At 40.7% G+C, this 20,283-nt stretch overlaps 1 protein-coding gene across 9 annotated transcripts in view; it reads left to right on the plus strand.

The window, feature by feature from the left end:
• Nucleotides 1-20,283, plus strand: part of PHF20 (PHD finger protein 20) — a 140,449-nt gene that overhangs the window by 38,226 nt on the left and 81,940 nt on the right. For 7 of the 9 annotated variants that reach the window (XM_007193201.2, XM_057528475.1, XM_057528477.1 and 4 more), the window contains 2 exons: nucleotides 4,694-4,865; nucleotides 5,748-5,832. In XM_007193201.2, the coding sequence (XP_007193263.1) occupies nucleotides 4,694-4,865; nucleotides 5,748-5,832 (257 nt within the window). Of the gene's footprint in view, nucleotides 1-2,047; nucleotides 2,129-4,693; nucleotides 4,866-5,747; nucleotides 5,833-20,283 lie in introns of those variants that run through there. The other 2 variants (XM_057528480.1, XM_057528478.1) reach the window with 2 other exon arrangements.

Below are 20,283 nucleotides of genomic sequence, written 5' to 3' on the forward strand. Positions count from 1 at the left end.
AATGTCCTCCAAGTCCATCCATGTTGCTGCAGATGGCAAAATTTCATTCCTTTTTTCTTTTTTTAATATATATATTTATTTATTTATTTATTTTTGGCTGCGTTGGGTCTTCATTGCTGCACGCAGGCTTTCTCTAGTTGCGGTGAGCGGGAGCTACTCTTCGTTGCGGTGCACGGGCTTCTCGTTGCGGTGGCTTCTCTTGTTGCGGAGCACGGGCTCTAGGCATGCAGGCTTCAGTAGTTGTGGCACACAGGCTCAGTAGTTGTGGCACGCGGGCTCTAGAGTGCAGGCTCAGTAGTTGTGGCGCACAAGCTTAGCTGCTCCACAGCATGTGGGATCTTCCCGGACCAGGGCTTGAACCCGTGTCCCCTGCATTGGCAGGTGGATTCTTAACCACTGCGCCACCAGGGAAGTCCCTCGTTCCTTTTTTATGGTGAGTAGTAGTCCATTGTATATATATGTACCATATATTCTTTATCCATTCATCTGTTTTTTTTTAATTTTTTAAAAAATATTTATTTATATATTTATTTAGGTTGCACCAGGTCTTAGTTGCAGCAGACGGGCTCCTTAGTTGTGGCATGTGAACTCTTAGTTGTGGCATGCATGTGGGGTCTAGTTCCCCGACCAGGGATCGAACCCAGGCCTCCTGCATTGGGAGTGTGGAGTATTACCCACTGTACCACCGGGGAAGTCCCTCATCTGTTTTTTTAAAAATAAATATTTTATTTATTTATTTATTTATTCCTTTTTTTGACTGCGCTGTGCGGCTTGTTGGATCTTAGTTCCCACACCAGGGATTGAACCTGGGGCATGGCATTGGAAGCGCTGAGTCTTAACCACTGGACCACCAGGGAACTCCCTCCATTCCTCTGTTGATGAACACTTACATTGCTTCCATGCCTTGGCAATTGTAAATAATGCTGCTGTGAACATTGGGGTACATGTATCTTTTTGAATTAGTGTTTCTGTTTTTTTTTTTTTTTTGTATATATACGCAGTAGTCGAATCGCTGGATCATGTGGTAGTTCCATTTTTAGTATTTTGAGAAACCTCCATACTGTTTTCCACCTTGGCTGCACCAATTTACATTCCCACCAATAGTGTACAAGGGTTCTCTTTTCTCTACATTCTCGCCACCATGTGTTATTTGTGTTCTTTTTGATCATAGCCATTCTTACAGGTGTGAGGTGATAGCTCATTGTTATTTTGATTTGCATTTCCTTGATGATTAGCCATGCTGAGCATCTTTTCATGTGCCTGTTGCCCATCTGCATTTCCTCTTTGGGAGAATGTCTATCCACAGAGTAGTTTTAAAACTTAGTTGGTGTCTGGGTCTTCTCAAGGGCAGGGGCCAGAACCACATACATTTTATAATTTCTTCCAAGACCTGGAATTGACTGGCCAGATCAAAGTCACTTAATAACGTTCTGTTGGCTGATGAATCTGAGCTGTCCCCAAGGCAGCTGTGCAGTTGTGAGCCACCAAGCCTTACTGGGTTGATCTCTAAGATCAACTGCTTGTCTTTTCTGTGAAATGGCAGTTGGGTTTCCCCATCCACCATGAGTGACTTGTATCCTTGTCACACTTTAGAGAAGTAGGGAGAACCACCTTCTTCTTAGGAAAACTTACTGACCCCTTGGTTATTCTTGATCCTCCTGGAGAGATTTGTGTAGTCTGCAGACAGTGGGATGCCTGTGCCCTGTGAAGTTTTTGAACAAGGGAGTAGCTTTTGGCTAGCTAAGGGCCCAGAGGTCCTTCATACTCTTGAGTGTGCGCAGTGGAGTTACTAGCCTAGGATTTTGCAGTTATTTCTGTGGATCCAGACTTACCAGACTTTTAGAAGGCACTGACCAAGTGCAAATTCAAAAGAATTTTTGTGGGGTTGTACTGAGGTGCCAACTTTTTATTTTGCCAAATGAGGATATTTAAAATAAATATCTAATTATATTTTTTATATTTAATACATGCTCATGGTACAACATTCAAAACAAACAAAAGGATATATATTGAATAAAATAAGTCTCATACTTCCTCTCCAGTTCCTTAACTATCCAGTTCCCCTCCCAAGAGGCAAACCGGGTTGCTTGATCATCCTTCCAGAGATAGCCCACGCATTTAAAAACAGGTACGAATGTATTGGCTCTCTCCCCTCCCCCAAATGAATGGTAGTGCATTCAATACCGTTTCGCATCTTGAGTTGTTTCTCCCCACCCAACTTTTCTTAGCGATCTTTAAAAATCAGTACATAGAGAGCTGCCTTATTCTTTTTAATGGCTGCATAATATTAGTAAGGATTAAAAACAATTACCATTGTTTTAATTTCAAAAGTATATTTAAGCACCAAAAAGTTAGAAAGAATGTGATCTTAGTATAAAGGAAAGTTCTATAAATTAAATAAATTTAGTTCTGTGAAAAATTAATTCTGCGCGTTGGTCCAAAGACCTGTTTGAAAACTATTGCTAGAGATAGTAAACCACTAAAGAAAGGGCTTTGAATAGGAGTGAGTTAGGGAGGCTTACTAGTCTCTGGTAGGCTGACTGAATGAGAGGGCAAGAGGAATGCAGTTGAGATATCCATATCCTTCTCCTCATTTTATAGAGAGGAATAGACTTAGGGAAACCTCTTTTATGTCCTACCATTGTACTACTCAGTTCACCAGATCCTACAATTAGCTAGTCTGTTGTCAAGATAGCTTATATTTATGGCAGCTGTGTGTAAGTTGGATTGGAGTAGGGGGACTAGTTTCAGGGCTGTTTATTCCTTTTGTTAATATTTTTTGAGCAATTAATGTATGCATAATACTATTAGGGATTTTGAAAAGCATACCCTGTCATTCCTGTGTGAGAAATACCCACATGAAGTGATTGGGGCCTGAACTTAGAGAGTGACTGAAATTGGAATGGGTAGCTGCAGTCTGAGAGCTTTGGGTTTGAAGAATTGACAAGACACTCGACCTTTGGGAAGAATAGGGAGAATAGAATTCATTTGCTGAATGTTTATTGAATGCCCAGTATCTGCAACCTACTATGGTTGGTTAACTCCAAGCGTACTGCCTTAGCAGATACTAGTGTAGGGTTGAAGAGGACACAGTGTACAGATGACACAAGGAAGCAGGCCTTTTCATTTAGGTAGCACATATTTATTAGGACAGTAGTGTACTAAGTGTTAGATGTAAGAAGAAGGAAATGGTGAGTGTCCAAGTTGTAGGGAGAAAATACAAATAGGTAGAATGTAAACTTTCTCAATCTAGAATAGCATTCTGATGAATACAAGTGTATTTAAGAGAACAATTGCATATTTATTTTTCTTTATTTTTAATCATTTATTTATTTTTGGAATGAGCAATACATTTATATGGTTGAAAAATGAAAAAGTATTAAAAGGTATACTGCAAAAGGTCTCCATCCCACTTTTGCCCCTCCCTGCCGCTATACCCAGTGCCCCTCTTGTATCAGTCAGGTTTAATACTGGAAACAGAAACCATTCTGGGTACTTGAACCACAAAAGGATTTAACACAAGAAATTGGCTACTTACAAAATTGTTGGAAGAGTTGGAGGAGTGGGACCCAAGGGGGCTGCTCTTAGAGTATAAATTTGAAGGACCCACCACTGGAGCTGTGATCTGGAGGTCAGGAGTTCATTACTGCTACTGCCACCCCCACCATTGCTGCAGTGACTAGACATTAGACCCTTGCCACTGTAGACCAGCATGTCAGTATCACCTGGGAGCTTGTTTAAAGCTCTTAGACCTTAGCTCCACCGACTGAATCAGAATCTGCATTTTAACAAGATCCTCTGATGATTTGCATTGCATGAAAGTTTGAGAGGTCCTGCACTGGAGCACTGGGTCTGGCCCCTACAGTTGCTTCCAAATCCACAGGTCTCCATGACCTTGATTGCCAATTGTAAGGGAGTCAAGCAAATGTAGTTGTTGGTTTCCCCAACTCTCAATCTAGAAGAGTGGATTGGAGATTGAAAGAGCCCATCTAGTGAACTGACCATACTTCCACAAGTAACCAGTGTTAGTTTCTTGTGTATTCTTCTAGATGTTTTATGCATATTTAAGCATGTATGAATATATATATTCTTTTTCATCTTGTTAAAAAAATAAGCAGTAGCTTACTTACCATACACAGTGTTCTGCACCTTGCTCTTTTCATTTAATAGTTCATCTTGGGAGAGCTTTCCATATCATGACATAGAGCCATCTTCTTTTTAACAACTTCATAGTATTCCAATATATAGATAACAAAATTCTTAAAATTGAGACTAACACAATCTGGGCTGCATGGTCATTTGAATTTTTTAACACATGTAAAATATAATCTAGGTTGTTAAATGTTTGCTTCCTGCCTCCTTTGTGCTTGGGTCTTGTGTATATGTCATCTTGTTTAACTTGCACTACAACACAGTGTGTTAGGTATCCTTCTTCCACTTTACATGAAGGAACTCAGGCTCTGAAAGGTTAATTTAATCACAGACTAAGGAATATCCTGGATGGGATTTGAACCCCAGGTCTGTTAGCCTTCATAATTTTCAATTTGACACAATGACACAGAACCTTTAAATGATAGGTTTTATTTAGTACTTTGAGACCTACTCCTTTGGGAAGAGGTTTGGAAGGGTATCATTTTGATTATTTTGGGTGCGTATTAAAGGCATTTAATTTTCTTTTTTTTTCCTGACTCAGGTATCCAGCTCACATAGAAGATATTGATTACGAAGAAGGAAAAGTACTCATCCATTTCAAGCGTTGGAACCATCGTTATGATGAATGGTTCTGCTGGGACAGTCCTTATTTACGCCCTTTAGAGAAAATACAGCTGAGGAAAGAGGGCTTACATGAAGAGGAAGGATCATCTGTGAGTAACAGATCTGGGCAATTCAGTAATTAGTGGGGTCAGCCATTAGGTACTTTACGTTCCAGCCTTTGATGTTTAGTGTGAAAGTCTATAGCAGCTGGGGACCATCCTTATTTAGGCTTGTAGTGCAACTCTGAGATCTCCATGGCCCCTGGGGGTGTGGGGGGTGGGTTGTTGAAGAATCTCAGCTGTCATCTGTTTGTATGACGTGATTGATTTGACAGCTCATAAACTAACTTGGTTGAGACTGCATTGATGATGAATGGGGACTTTATCTCTCTCTTTTACACCACTGTGTCCCTTTAGATCATTTAGTAAGCTCATCTGCTGTCTGATCATTTATTAAGCAATCATTCCATGTGGAGCATTGTGCTAGCCTCATATTAAGGTCTTTTATAAGACCTTGAAGAATATTCATTCTTCAAAATGTAGCAATACAAACTGTGGGCTGGGAAAACAGTATGAAATATTAATGGTGAATGAGTGCCTCCTTTGTCAAAAGACCCTTTAAAAGTGTGGATGGTGTTAGGTGGCATGAATGCTGCTTCCCTTAAGATGAAGTAGCCTCTTTCCCTCCAGCTTGTGTACTTGGTGTGTTCCCTGGTGGTCCTGGGCTCTTAGACTCACTTTCAGGGACAGGATAGGATTATCATTGGTGCTGTGCTATGGCTGTCCAGAACTCTTAAAATGGCAAAAGTCTGTGTCTAGCCCTTTTGTTTTGGCTCCCAATGCTGAACAGCAGAAATATCTTCCTCCATCCCAGTAGCCATCTTCCCTTCCTGCCCTTGTCAATTTCAGCTTCTTTTATGAATTCTGTTACTATGTATGTCCTATGAAATTGGATTGGTAACAGGATCTTTTTTGTTTTTTAATATTTTTTAGGAATTTCAAATAAATGAGCAGGTCCTTGCTTGCTGGTCTGATTGTCGTTTTTACCCAGCCAGAGTCACTGCTGTTAACAAGGATGGTAAGGCATTTGAGTTGTAATTGTTTCTACTCTTGATGTAGGGGTGAGTTTGTAATATTGGAGTTTGAGAGTGTATTTTCAGTATGTATTTATTGCCTAGGAATCCTCTTTCTTTAAGTTAATTACTCTGTCAGGAGTTAAGAAGAAATTATAAATGGAGAGAAAGGTAGGTTAAAGAGGGGGAGTTTGGTTCTTTGCCTTCTAAAACAGTCATGGTTCATCTGTCACTCTGCTGGGAAGTGTGTAGGTTCTTGCGGTCTAGGAGTTCCTAATATAATAGATGAAATAAATCCCTAATAATCCTTTTAGTTATTTGTGAACAGCCTAGAAAGGAAGCAAACAGCAAACTTTTCTTAAAAATGTGCTTTGTGGATGCAAGGTGATTGAGAGTGGTCTGTAGTGTCAGAGGTACTAGTTGAAATTGGGGTACTGGGATTTAGAGCACTGAGCTGGAATGCCTTTGCCAGAGTTTAGAACATGTGAGGAGTCAGGACTGGGAACATGTCCCAAAGAGGCTCATTTTGCTAATACAAAGGCAAGAGAAGAGGAAGGTCATGAAGGTAATACGTGTGGTCAGCATCCTGACACACAGAGAACACACTGGGGGTTCAAGTGATACCTTTTTTCCTTTTTTTTACCATTTTCTACCAAGATGTTTGTGGTATGTCCATGATTCCTACAGTGAATGTTTAGGGCAAACAGACCTCTTAGTACCAGTGTTAGGGGTGACTCTAAGGCCACATTGATTTTTCATTCAGTGAAGTTATTCAAGTATTTATTCAGCACTCTGCTGGACTTCGGGGTGACCAAGAAGTTTTGTCTGAGAATGGGTTGAAATGGTCAAAAATGAACATACATTTGCATGTAGCAGAAATTTTAGTTCCTCTCTTGCTACATTCACCCCACCCCCAGTCCCGGCAGCTGTTAGACCAGTGTGGGTTGACAGATGTAGGTTATCCTTAAACCACAGTTCTTCTACCACAGGCCTCCAAAGCAAGGTTGTATCTTCTAAGTTGTCTAAACAGTTACTGATCCTCCTGTTCATGGTTGATTAAGTCTTTTTGGATAGTCCCTTGTTTCCCTAAGTTACTTTTATAAGCCAGTGTTCAAAATAAAATCCTGTTACTATTTTTCATATGTATCACTTTAACCTAAAAATTTATTTTAAAGGAAAGCTTACATGTTATTAAACTGCTTTAAATCCTTTTAGTAGAAGACATAGTTTATTATATCAGACACTCATTAAATATAATTTATAGGTCCATTTTTATAAAAAGGGTGACTGATCTCACTTAATATGGGGTAAATCAAGTCAAACTCATAGCAGAAAAAGCTACAACGATGTACTGTACAGCACAGGTAATATAGCCAGTACTTTTTTAAAAATAAATTTATTTATTTATTTTTGGCTGCATTGGGTCTTTGTTGCTGCACGCGGGCTTTCACTAGTTGTGGCGAGTGGGGGCCACTCTTCGTTGCGGTGCGCGGGCTTCTCATCATGGTGGCTTCTCCTGTTGCAGAGCACGGGCTCTAGGCGTGCGGACTTAGTAGTTGTAGAACGTGGGCTCAGTAGTTGTGGCTCGTGGGCTCTAGATGGCAGCCTCAGCAGCTGTGGCGCACAGGCTACGTTGCTCCGCGGCATGTGGGATCTTCCCGGACCAGGGCTCGAACCCGTGTCCCCTGCACTGGCAGGCGGATTCTTAACCACTGCGCCACCAGGGAAGCCCTGGGTCTGAAATCTTTTGAAGTGATCATTTAAGGACTAAAAGTCATTGGCTGAATTATTGGCCGTAGTTAATTAAGGTTTTTAAATGTCTTTTAAACTTTGGCAACCAGAGCTTTGCAAGTTGTTTTAAAAAATCTTTTCAGTTTATTTCCTCCATGAGCTAAAATTGTAGGAGGGAGAGTCTTGAGGTAATTTGTTCCTACAATGGTCATTTGCTACCCTAATATATTAGTTCTATAAGCTTCAAATTCTGTTCAGTGAATTTTAGTTAACTGGAGGACATTGAAAATGAGTGGATATTTTTGGGAGAACCTGTTTTCCCCAGAGTTCTTCGGTCTGAAGTCCTGTATTATGCTGCCATCCTTTCTGGTTCTTGAGATTAATTGGAAGAGGGAAGAGAAGGAGGGACATGGGGGAGGGGCAATCCTTAAAGTTAATGGAACCAGCTGTGTGGCATTATTGCTACCTCGTGGACTGGGAAGGAAAACTAGCCTTTGTGGGTGCTCAGATCTGTGCCTGATTTTGAGATGAAATAATGACTCTTAGGTGCTGCCTTTGGGTTAGGTTTTTTTTTTTTAAAGGAATCTTACTTTGTGTGGTCAAAGCTGGCTAAGATTGGACAGATTTATTTATAAGGTTTATTTATTTATTTATTTATTTATTTTGGCTGTGTTGGGTCTTCGTTTCTGTGCGAGGGCTTTCTCTAGTTGTGGCAAGCGGGGGCCACTCTTCATCGCGGTGCGCGGGCCTCTCACTATCGCGGCCTCTCTTGTTGCGGAGCACAGGCTCCAGACGCGCAGGCTCAGTAGTTGTGGCTCACGGGCCTAGTTGCTCCGTGGCATGTGGGATCTTCCCAGACCAGGTCTCGAATCCGTGTCCTCTGCATTAGCAGGCAGATTCTCAACCACTGCGCCACCAGGGAAGCCCCTGGGTTAGGTTTAATCCAGGGGAGCTGGCAGTTTCTAGCTCATGATTTATTCTAGTAGTTCAATTGCAGGATTGGGAGGGACAATGCTGGACTCTAATTTCACTCTTTCCCTGATGTTTTCTGCCCTGCCTCCATTCCGTCTGTAGCAGGGGCCACCACGGCTTAATGGTGCTGTGAGAAGAACCTCTGCAGGCAAGGTGGTGCCTTTATTTCCTGTAAAAGTTATTCTTTTTGGTGCTGCTAGGAGGAGGCTGGGGATATAGTGAAGTCACTTTCTATAGCTTCATCTTGGGAAGGCTTGGTCTGATTTTTCTGCCGTTCTTAACCTCCTTGATGGTTTTGCAGAGGCTGAGCGTTGACTGAGCAGGCTGGTGGGTAGTGGCCCTAGCCAGAGTGGAGAGCACTGGCTGCTGGCATTGGGAATCTGGCATGACTGAATCACAACAAGATAGCAACTTTTATTTTTTATTTTATTTAATTATTTTTTTTGCAGCAATAAACTTGACATGTTTATTAATTAAACTATCACTTAAATTTACAAAGTGCATAGAAAATAAACGTTTAAAAACTTTTTTTTACAACTATGTACACTTTTTACTTTTACATTCAGTCTTTCGTTGACAGCTTTCAGCACTATTATTTTTTGAACTGTTAAAGTATTTTCCTTCATCCCTGTCACAGGGAGTTAACACTGATGGACTTTAGACACATTTTTTTCTTTTTTTCCTCTTTTTCTCTAACCAGAAGCTTGGAAGAACACAAGGAAAAAAAAAAAAAACCCAAAAGATCTGTTTTACATGAATAAGTTGTCAAGAAATGTCTTATTTCTAGAAAAGAAGCTTGTCATCTGTTGAGTTTTTGATAGCAAATTTTAGAGTTTCTTAAGGGAGTTATTTAGCACTTGGAAACTGGGGAGAGCAATGCCATGTTATTTAGCCCTTTTCATCTGGAATGATTCCTTGGCAATGGCAGTTAAGCATCATTTTGTGTGAAGGCAGCCACACCTGTTAGCCTTGTTAGATCCTTGGTCTGTGTTGGAGAAAAAGAAGGGATTCTACTTCCAGGGAATCTGTTTGGAAGCCATCTCTGGTGAGTTGACCACACCTCTGCTCAGCTCCCTTTTTTATGCCGAGGATGTCAGAGCCGCTTGTCTGTCGGGGGTTTGTGCCCCTGCTCTGCAAGGCATTCTCTCTGGGGGAAACTGAAAGTAGGTTCACATTTACAACAAAATGAGGAATCATTCCTTCCTGTTGATCTGTGGTTAACTTGAGTGCGCAGGCGAATCAGGTCCCTCTTCCTTAAAATTATGCATATCCTTGGGTCACGTGCCCCCCTCATCCCCTCCTTGTACCCCAGTTCAATCTCTTTGTTCATTGCCTAGAGTCTGCATTTAAACTGGGAGATTTTATGGAAATGGTCTTATTTCTAGAGTCTCTGGTTGAAGCAGTTACTATTTTTTGTTTTCTTCATGCTGTAACTGAACCTACATTTGAAATGTGGGAACACTGGGACTATGAGCAGCTTTGAATAGAGATAAAAGGACCATTTAGGCCCGTACATGCAGGTGCTAGCTTGGCTCCTATCTTCTATGGGGGGGAAGGGGGTTCTCTTTCAAAGTGACTTGGTAGTTGATGGTAATTAGAACCACATATTGATCCCTTGCTCTGTGACAGTCCCTTTGCTAAGCAATTTCCATATCTGATCTTATTTAGTCTTCACACAAACATGAAAAGGTTGTTGCCGTCAACCCCATCCACATTTTACAGATGAGGAACTGAGCTCACAGGAGAAACTGCTTGAGGTTACAGAGCATATAGATAAATGGTAGCCTGAGGTCTGAATGGAGGTCTGTGGTGCTCCAAGTTTCCTGAAACTGCAGTTCCTACAGTACCAGGCTGCTTCTCTGGAGCAGGGTTTTCCTTAAGCAGCAGAAGTTGTCAGGGCCAGATGCTCGCTGGCGGAGTGTGTGTGTACGTGCACCTGATACGGTAGGGTGAGTGTAGATGGTCTGTACTTCCTGGAGCCGGGTGGTGTCTTGAGAGCCCTGATTGGAGACAGGCCCTGTCCCAGTCCCTGCTTGATGATTATAAGCAGTTCACTCTCCTTGCTCTGGACTCATCTGAGCAGTTAGAAATGGGAGAAGGAATTGGACTAGATGAGCATTTTTGGAAATTGTTGGCTACAGAACCTAAGCCCATTATGTAAAATTTCTAAGAGGAAAAGACTTAGGGGGAGGTTGCCTGCAAACATGCACTTATCCCATCCCTCTGCCCACCCCCTTAGGCACATCTGTGGGAACCTCAGGACTTTGAGAAACCATGTTTGAAAGCTCCTATCCATGATATTATGGAATTCTCTGACTCCTGGAGAATGAGCGGGATAGTAAAAGGGCCCTGAGTCACACTTATGGTAGATTTCAAGAGCAACAGAAATCGGTCCTTTCTAGAGTCACCTGTTTCCTTGGTCCTAGAGAAGATGAGCTTTCTACACGTCTCTAGTTTTGTTCTTACATCCCTTCTGCTATTACGGACTTCTGTAAGGTTGTCTGATATGCTGAGTTCTTAACCCCCAGAGGGCAAAGCCAGGAAGCTTTGTTTCATCTGGTAAAGACAGGAGCTTCTTAAGGGAGCCTGAGGCAAGTGGGCTTTGTGTCAAGAATGTTCTTATTTTGGATTCTGTCATTTACATGTTTTTTGTTTATGGCCATGGGAGAGCTCTGTTGCCAGCCACCCTTGGGAGGACTCCGTGGGAAGACATTCTTTTGGTTATGCATGAAACCATTAAAGTAGATTTGGGGCCTCTCTCCAGAAGTGGGTCTAGACCACTGTTGTCTGTGTGATGTGTTGTTTTGTTCCCTCTGATTTATTGAAGCCCAGGTTAGGCTGTGTGCATGATCAAGGGAGAAAGTTTCAAGATGATCCCTTGTAGTTCTTTGGAAGTAAAAAGGGTCAGGACCAGGATATTGTTATCTAAGGACAGTGGCCCCTGAGCACCTTTGGCCATAGTTTGGGTCATTTCAGAGTGGCCAGTGGTGCTCTGGGTTTGTGGTTTAGAATTGAGGCTGAGGGACCTGGGGAATAGGCAGTGTGGGGTGGTGGGAGAAGAATTAGTCAGAGGTCAGCAGACAGGCTTGGGTTCTGCTTCTAGCTCTGTTGTAGACTTCCATGGAACTCGGGGTCCATCCCTTCATCTAAGGCCTCCATTCTGAGCCTGCTGTCAGGACTAAGCTTCAAAATTGACTTCAAGTAGCTGAAAATGTTGGACTTTTGGGTAGCATTTTGTCCTTCTGGATGTTTGAAATGTCTGTAAAAATGGGCAGTTTTCATTTTGATGTAACGGATGATGAACTTTGTTGATAAGATAGTTGAAAGTATAGATGTGGGTGGCTTGTTGGCATGCTTAATATTTAAGATTTCTTGAGAATTGGGTTCTTAAGGTCCCCACCCCCAAACCCCCATCCTTAGACTGGCCAGAGCTTTGCCATGGTTGCTTGAAAAGAGTCTGTTTAGAGTTCCACAGCCTTGCTTATTATCATTGCTCCTTTGCTTGCCAACACCCTCACAATAGAGGCAGGAAGATAGGAACCCAGGTCTTTGTTGTAAGTATTCATCAGTCATTGCTGACGTGCCTTATGTAGAATACTTATCATAGCCTGTCATCTCATTGCTTGCTTTAACCAACCAATTATATATATCTGTATAAGTATTATATATATATATATAAATAAATAAATAAATAAATAAATATATATATATATATATATATATAAATATATATATATATAAAACCAGCTGTGTATCCTTGTGTCGGTCTTGTTTGCTAGCCACTTTTCTGTGTTGGTGACACTTGTGACAATCACTTTTATTTTGTAATTACTAGGAGTAAAACAGTAGGTAGTTACTCACTGTTTACAACAGTGGTTCTCAGACTTCAGTGTGCACCAGAGTCACCTCAAGGCTTTATTAAACTTTTTTTTTTTTACTTTTAAAAAAATTTTATTTTATTGACGTATAGTTGTGTTAGTTACAGGTATACAGCAAGGTGATTCAGTTATACCTATATATACATTATTTTTTTCATATTTTTCATTATGGTATATCAAAAGATATTGAATATAGTTCCCTGTGCTATACAGTAAGACCTTGTTGTTTCTCCATTCTTTTTTTTTTAATTTTTGAATTTTATTTATTTTTTTATACAGCAGGTTCTTATTAGTCATCAATTTTTTTTTTAAATTTATTTTATTTATTTTTGTCTGCGTTGGGTCTTCTTTGCTGCGTGCGGGCTTTCTCTAGTTGTGGCGAGCAGGGGCTACTCTTGGTTACGGTGCACAGGCTTCTCATTGCAGTGGCTTCTCTCGTGGCTGAGCATGGGCTCTAGGCGTGCGGGCTTCAGTAGTTGTGGCATGTGGGCTCAGTAGTTGTGGCTCGCGGGCTCTAGAGCGCAGACTCAGTAGTTGTGGCGCATGGGCTTAGTTGCTCCGCGGCATGTGGGATCTTCCCGGACCAGGGCTCGAATCCGTGTCCCCTGCATTGGCAGGCGGATTCTTAACCACTGCGCCACCAGGGAAGCCCCAGTCATCAACTTTATACACAACAGTGTATACATGTCAATCCCAATTGCCCAATTCATCACACCACCACCACCACCACCACCCCCGCCACTTTCCCCCCTTGGTGGCCGTACGTTTTTTCTCTATATCTGTGTCTCAATTTCTGCCCTGCAAACTGGTTCATCTGTACCATTTTTCTAGGTTCCACATATATGCATTAATATACGGTATTTGTTTTTCTCTTTCTGACTTACTTTGTATGACAGTCTCTAGATCCATCCATGTCTCAACAAATGACTCAGTTTCATTCCTTTTTATGGCTGAGTAATATTCCATTGTATATATCTACCACTTCTTTATCCATTCGTCTGTCAATGGGCATTTAGGTTGCTTCCATGACCTGGCTATTGTAAATAGTGCTGCAGTGAACATTGGGGTGCATGTGTCTTTTTGAATTATGGTTTTCTCTGGGTATATGCCCAGTAGTGGGATTGCTGGATCATATGGTAATTCTATTTTTAGTTTCGTAAGGAACCTCCATGCTGTTCTCCATAGTGGCTGTATCAATTTGCATTCCCACCAACAGTGCAAGAGGGTTCCCTTTTCTCCACACCCTCTCCAGCATTTGTTGTTTGTAGATTTTCTGATGATCCCCATTCTAACTGGTGTGAGGTGATACCTCATTGTAGTTTTGACTTGCATTTCTCTAATAATTAGTGATGTTGAGCAGCTTTTCATGTGCTTCTTGGCCATCTGTATGTCTTCTTTGGAGAAATGTCTGTTTAGGTCTTCTGCCCATTTTTGGATTGGGTTGTTTGTTTTTTTAATATTGAGCTGCATGAGCTGTTTATATATTTTGGAGATTAATCCTTTGTCCGTTGATTCATTTGCAAATATTTTCTCCCATTCTGAGGGTTGTCTTTTCATCTTGTTTATGGTTTCCTTTGCGGTGCAAAAGCTTTGAAGTTTCATTAGGTCCCATTTGTTTATTTTTGTTTTTATTTCCATTACTCTAGGAGGTGGATCAAAAAAGATCTTGCTGTGATTTATGTCAAAGAGTGTTCTTCCTATGTTTTCCTGTAGGAGTTTTATAGTGTCCAGTCTTACATTTAGGTTTCTAATCCATTTTGAGTTTATTTTTGTGGTGTTAGGGAGTGTTCTAATCTCATTCTTTTACATGTAGCTGTCCAGTTTTCCCTGCACCACTTACTGAAGAGACTGTCTTTTCTCCATTGTATATCCTTGCCTCCTTTGTCATAGATTAGTTGACCATAGGTGTGTGGGTTTATCTCTGGGCTTTCTGTCTTGTTGCATTGATCTATATTTCTGTTTTTGTGCCAGTACCATATTGTCTTGATGACTGTAACTTTGTGTTTTTCACCATTGAGAATGATGTTTGCTGTGGGTTTGTCGTATATGGCCTTTATTATGTTGAGGTACGTTCCCTCTATGCCTACTTTCCGGAGAGTTTTTTATCATAAATGGGTGTTGAATTTTGTCAAAAGCTTTTTCTGCATCTGTTGAGATGATCATATGCTTTTTATTCTTCAGTTTGTTAATATGGTGTATCACATCGATTGATTTGCGTATATTGAAGAATCCTTGCATCTCTGGGATAAATCCCACTTGATCATGGTGTATGATCCTTTTAATGTGTTGTTGGATTCTGTTTGCTAGTATTTTGTTGAGGATTTTTGCATCTATATTCATCAGTGATATTCGTCTGTAATTTTCTTTTTTTCGTAGTATCTTTGTCTGGTTTTGGTATCAGGGTGATGGTGGCCTCATAGAATGAGTTTGGGAGTGTTCCTTCCTCTGCAATTTTTTGGAAGAGTTTGAGAAGGATGGGTGTTAGCTCTTCTCTAAATGTTTGATAGAATTCACCTGTGAAGCCATGTGGTCCTGGACTTTTGTTTGTTGGAAGAGTTTTAATCACAGTTTCAATTTCATTACTTGTGATTGGTCTGTTCATATTTTCTATTTCTTCCTGGTTCAGTCTTGGGAGGTTATACCTTTCTAAGAATTTGTCCATTTCTTCCAGGTTGTCCATTTTATTGGCATAGAGTTGCTTGTAGTAGTCTCTTAGGATGCTTTGTATTTCTGCGGTGTCTGTTGTAACTTCTCCTTTTTCATTCTAATTTTATTGATTTGAGTCCTCTCCCTCTTTTTCTTGATGAGTCTGGCTGATGGTTTATCAATTTTATTGATCTTCTCAAAGAACCAGCTTTTAGTTTTATTGATCTTTTCTATTGTTTTCTTTGTTTCTATTTCTATTTCTGCTATGATCATTATGATTTCTTTCCTTCTGCTAACTTTGGGTTTTGTTTGTTCTTCTTTCTCTATTTCTTAGGTGTAAGGTTAGATTGTTTATTTGAAATTTTTCTTGTTTCTTGAGGTAGGCTTGTATAGCTATAAACTTCCCTCTTAGAACTGCTTTTGCTGCATCCCATAGGTTTTGGATCGTCGTGTTTTCATTGTCATTTGTCTCTAGGTATTTTTTGATTTCCTCGTTGATTTCTTCAGTGATCTCTTAGTTATTTAGTAACATATTGTTTAGCCTCTATGTGTTTGTGTTTTTTACGTTTTTTTCCCTGTAATTCATTTCTAATCTCATAGCGTTGTGGTCAGAAAAGATGCTTGATATGATTTCAGTTTTCTTAAGTTTACTGAGGTTTGATTTGTGACCCAAGATGTCATCTATCCTGGAGAATGTTCCGTGCACACTTGAGAAGAACGTGTAATCTGCTGTTTTTGGATGGAATGTCCTATAAATATCAATTAAATCTATCTGGTCTATTGTGTCATTTAAAGCTTGTGTTTCCTTATTAATTTTCTGTTTGGATATCTGTCCATTGGTGTAAGTGAGGTGTTAAAGTCCCCCACTATTATTGTGTCACTGTCGATTTCCTCTTTTATAGCTGTTAGCAGTTGCCTTATGTATTGAGGTGCTCCTATGTTGGGTGCATATATATTTATAATTGTTATATCTTCTTCTTGGATGGATCCCTTGATCATTATGTAGTGTCCTTCCTTGTCTCTTGTAACATTCTTTATTTTAAAGTCTATTTTATCTGATATGAGTATTGCTACTCCAGCTTTCTTTTGATTTCCATTTGCATGGAGTATCTTTTTCCATCCCCTCACTTTCAGTCTGTATGTGTCCCTAGGTCTGAAGTGGGTCTCTTGCAGACAGCATATAGATGGGTCTTGTTTTTGTATCCATTCAGCAAGCCTGTGTCTTTTGGTTGGAGCATTTAATCCATTTACGTTTAAGGTAATTATAGATATGTATGTTCCTATGACCATTTTCTTAATTGTTTTGGGTTTGTTTTTGTAGGTCCTTTTCTTCTCTTGTGTTTCCCACTTAGTGAAGTTCTTTTAGCATTATTCTGTTGTAGAGCTGGTTTGGTGGTGCTGAATTCTCTTAGCTTTTGCTTGTCTGTAAAGCTTTTGATTTTGCCATCAAATCTGAATGAGATCCTTGCCGGGTAGAGTACTCTTGGTTGTAGGTTCTTCCCTTTCATCACTTTAAATATATCATGCCACTCCCTTCTGGCTTGTAGAGTTTCTGCTGAGAAATCAGCTGTTAACCTTACGGGAGTTCCCTTGTATGTTATTTGTCATTTTTCCCTTGGCTGCTTTCAATAATTTTTCTTTGTCTTTAATTTTTGCCAATTTGATTACTATGTGTCTCGGTGTGTTTCTCCTTGGGTTTATTCTGTATGGGACTGTCTGTGCTTCCTGGACTTGGGTGGCTGTTTCCTTTCCCGTGTTAGGGAAGTTTTCGACTATAATCTTCAAATATTTTCTCTGGTCCTTTCTCTCTCTCATCTCCTTCTGGGACCCCTAAAATGCGAATGTTGTTGCGTTTAATGTTGTCCCAGAGGTCTCTTAGGCTGTCTTCATTTCTTTTCATTCTTTTTTCTTTATTCTGTTCTGCAACAGTGAATTCCACCATTCTGTCTTCCAGGTCACTTATCCATTCTTCTGTCTCAGTTATTCTGCTATTGATTCCTTCCAGTGTAGTTTTCATTTCAGTTATTGTATTGGTCATCTCTGTTTGTTTGTTCTTTAATTCTTCTAGGTCATTGTTAAACATTTCTTGCATCTTCTCGATCTTTGCCTTCATTCTTTTTCCGAGGTCCTGGATCATCTTCACTATCATTATTCTGAATTCTTTTTCTGGAAGGTTGCCTATCTCCACTTCATTTAGTTGTTTTTCTGGGGTTTTATCTTGTTCCTTCATCTGGTACATAGCCCTCTGCCTTTTCATCTTGTCTGTGTTTCTGTGAATGTGGTTTTCATTGCACAGGCTGCAGGATTGTAGTTTTTCTTGCTTCTGCTGTCTGCCCTCTGGTGGATGAGGCTATCTAAAGGCTTGTGCAAGTTTCCTGATGGGAGGGACTGGTGGTGGGTAGAGCTGGCTGTTGCTCTGATGGGCAGAGCTCAGTAAAACTTTAATCCGCTTTACTGCTGATGGGTGGGGCTGGATTCCCTCCCTGTTGGTTGTTTGGCCTGAGGCAGCCCAACACTAGAGCCTACCCGTGCTCTTTGGTGGGGCTAATGACAGACTCTGGGAGGGCTCATGCCAAGGAGTACTTCTCAGAACTTTTGCTGCCAGTGTCCTTGTCCTCACGGTGAGACAGAGCCACCCCCCGCCTCTGCAGGAGACCCTCCAACACTAGCAGGTAGGTCTGGTTCAGTCTTCCCTGGGGTCACTGCTCCTTCCCCTGGGTCCCGATGCGCACAGTACTTTGTGTGTGCCCTCCAAGAGTGGAGTCTCTGTTTCCTCCAGTACTGTCAAAGTCCTGCAATCAAATCCCACTAGCCTTCAAAATCTGATTCTCTAGGAATTCCTCCTCCTGTTGCCAGACCCCTAGATTGGGAAGCCTGATGTTGAGCTCTGAACCTTCACTCCAGTGGGTGGACTTTTGTGGTATAAGTGTTCTCCAGTTTGTGAGTCACCCACCCAGCAGTTATGAGATTTGATTTTATTGTGATTGTGCCCCTCCTACCATCTCATTGTGGCTTCTCCTTTGTCTTTGGATGTGGGGTATGTTTTTTGGTGAGTTCCAGTGTCTTCCTGTTGATGATTGTTCAGCAGTTAGTTGTGATTTTGGTGTTCTCGCAAGATGGAGTCTTTTTTTTTTTTTTAATTTTTGGTTGCATTGTGTCTTCGTTGCTGCGTGCAGGCTTTCTTCTAGTTGTGGCGAACAGGGGCTGCACTTTGTTTCGGTGTGTGGGCTTCCCATTGCAGTGGCTTCTCTTGTTGCGGAGCATGGGCTCTGTGTGCGTGGGCTTCAATAGTGGCTCACAGGCTGTAGAGCGCAGGCTTAGTAGTTGTGGCTCATGGGCTTAGCTGCTCTGTGGTATGTAGGATCTTCCAGGACCAGGGCCGGAACCTGTGTCCCCTGCATCGGCCGACAGATTCTTAACCACTGCACCACCAGCGAAGTCCTCAAGCCCTTATTAAAACACATATCTGTGTCACACTGCCAGAGTTTTTGATTCAGCATATTGAGGGTGGGGCTGATAACTTGCATTTCCAGTAATTTCACAGGGTTGTTGATGCTGCTGGTCTGGGGACTACACTTTGAGAAACACTGGTTACAGTGAGCCTGGCGCTGTGTGAGAAACTAGTGTCAGATGTGGTCTCTAGCCTTGGAGAGCCTGCCTTCGATTTGGGATCTGCCTTCTATATGAAGGCACCTAAATGTGAGGCTCTGCAGGCCAGGTACCAAATGAGTCTGAGAAGTTCAGAGGAGGGAGAACTCTCCAGTAGCAGGGAAGTCAGGAAGCTTTTACTGAACTATTGTGGTCTTTTGAGCTGAGTGCTTAAGGATCAATGAGTGGCACATTACAGGCAGGAAAACACTTTGATAAAGATGTGGAGGTGGAAATGTTACAAGACAGTTTCAGTGGGTGGCAAGTAGCTATTCACTTTGTGTTGGTGGGTATTGTATGCTGGTAATTCGAAATAAGGTTTGGAAAATAATTGGGCTCAGATTGCTTGGACTTTGAACACTGAAGAGGGAGGGTTTCAGTAGAGGTGGCTAGCCATGGGCAGGGCCCTATTCAGGGCTGGAGGAGAGGGCCGGTGGGTGGGGAGAGAATGTATAAGAAGGAGGCAACCAGCCAGAAGATCTTAACTTCATCGTTGCATTATTCTGCTCCCAACCCTTGGGATTTATTTTATTTCTTCCATGTTGGGTAGTAAATTGGTCCTGAAAACTGACCATGTTTACTAGTGGTAAATCATTACATGACTACCAGTGGTTCATTGATAATCTTGACAAGATTAAGTGTAATTTTTTTTTTTTTTTAATAAATCCCTGGGACCAAAAAGAAAAAAAAAGAGAGAGAGAGAGAGAAATGGGTGGGTTCTAAAATGCAAAAGTTTGAAAGTGTTGGTTTGAGTACAGCTAATGAGAACTTTTGTAGTTGGATGCGTTATTTGGGGAGATAAGATTATTTGTATTTCCAGTTTCGGTTTTTTAGCAGAGAGTGATTTTTGTTGGACTTAAAAAAAAAAAAAAAAAGGAACAAAACTAACAATGTAACGGTCACCATTTAGTGCTTTGGCCTAGTCTCTATTTTGAAATATTGTAATATGCAGCTAATTCATATGGATTTTGAGAGTAATGTGACCTCTAAAAACATAATACCTTTAGCAGATGGTCGTATTTGTTTTAAAGTTTAAAAGATATTACTACTTCTAAGCCCAGAAAATAAAGATTAAGTGATAAACATTAATAATTCACCAAGCAATAAATAAATCTGTATTTTCCTTATATCCTATTTTTTTAAATTGAAGTATAGTTGACATACAATATTATATGTTACAGGTGTAAATATAGTGATTCACAATTTTTAAAGGTTACACTCCATTTATAGTTCTTATAAAATATTGGCTATATTCCCTGTGTTGAATAATATATCCTTGTAGATTATTTTATACATAATATTTTGTACTTCTTAATCTCCTATCCCTATTTTGCCTCTCCTCTGTTTCCTTCTCCCTACGGGTAACCACTAGTTTGTTCTCTGTGTCTGTGAATCTGTTTCTTTTTTGTTATATTCACTACTTTGTTGTATTTTTTAGATTCCACACGTGAGATCATATAGTATTTGTCTTGTCTAATTTATTTCACTTAGCATAATACTCTCCAAGTCCATCCATGTTGCTACAAATGTCAAAATTTCATTCTTTTTTCATGGTTGAGTAGTATTCCATTGTATATGTAT

This window comes from Balaenoptera acutorostrata, chromosome 15, assembly GCF_949987535.1.
Source record: "Balaenoptera acutorostrata chromosome 15, mBalAcu1.1, whole genome shotgun sequence".
Taxonomy (NCBI): Eukaryota; Metazoa; Chordata; class Mammalia; order Artiodactyla; family Balaenopteridae; genus Balaenoptera; species Balaenoptera acutorostrata.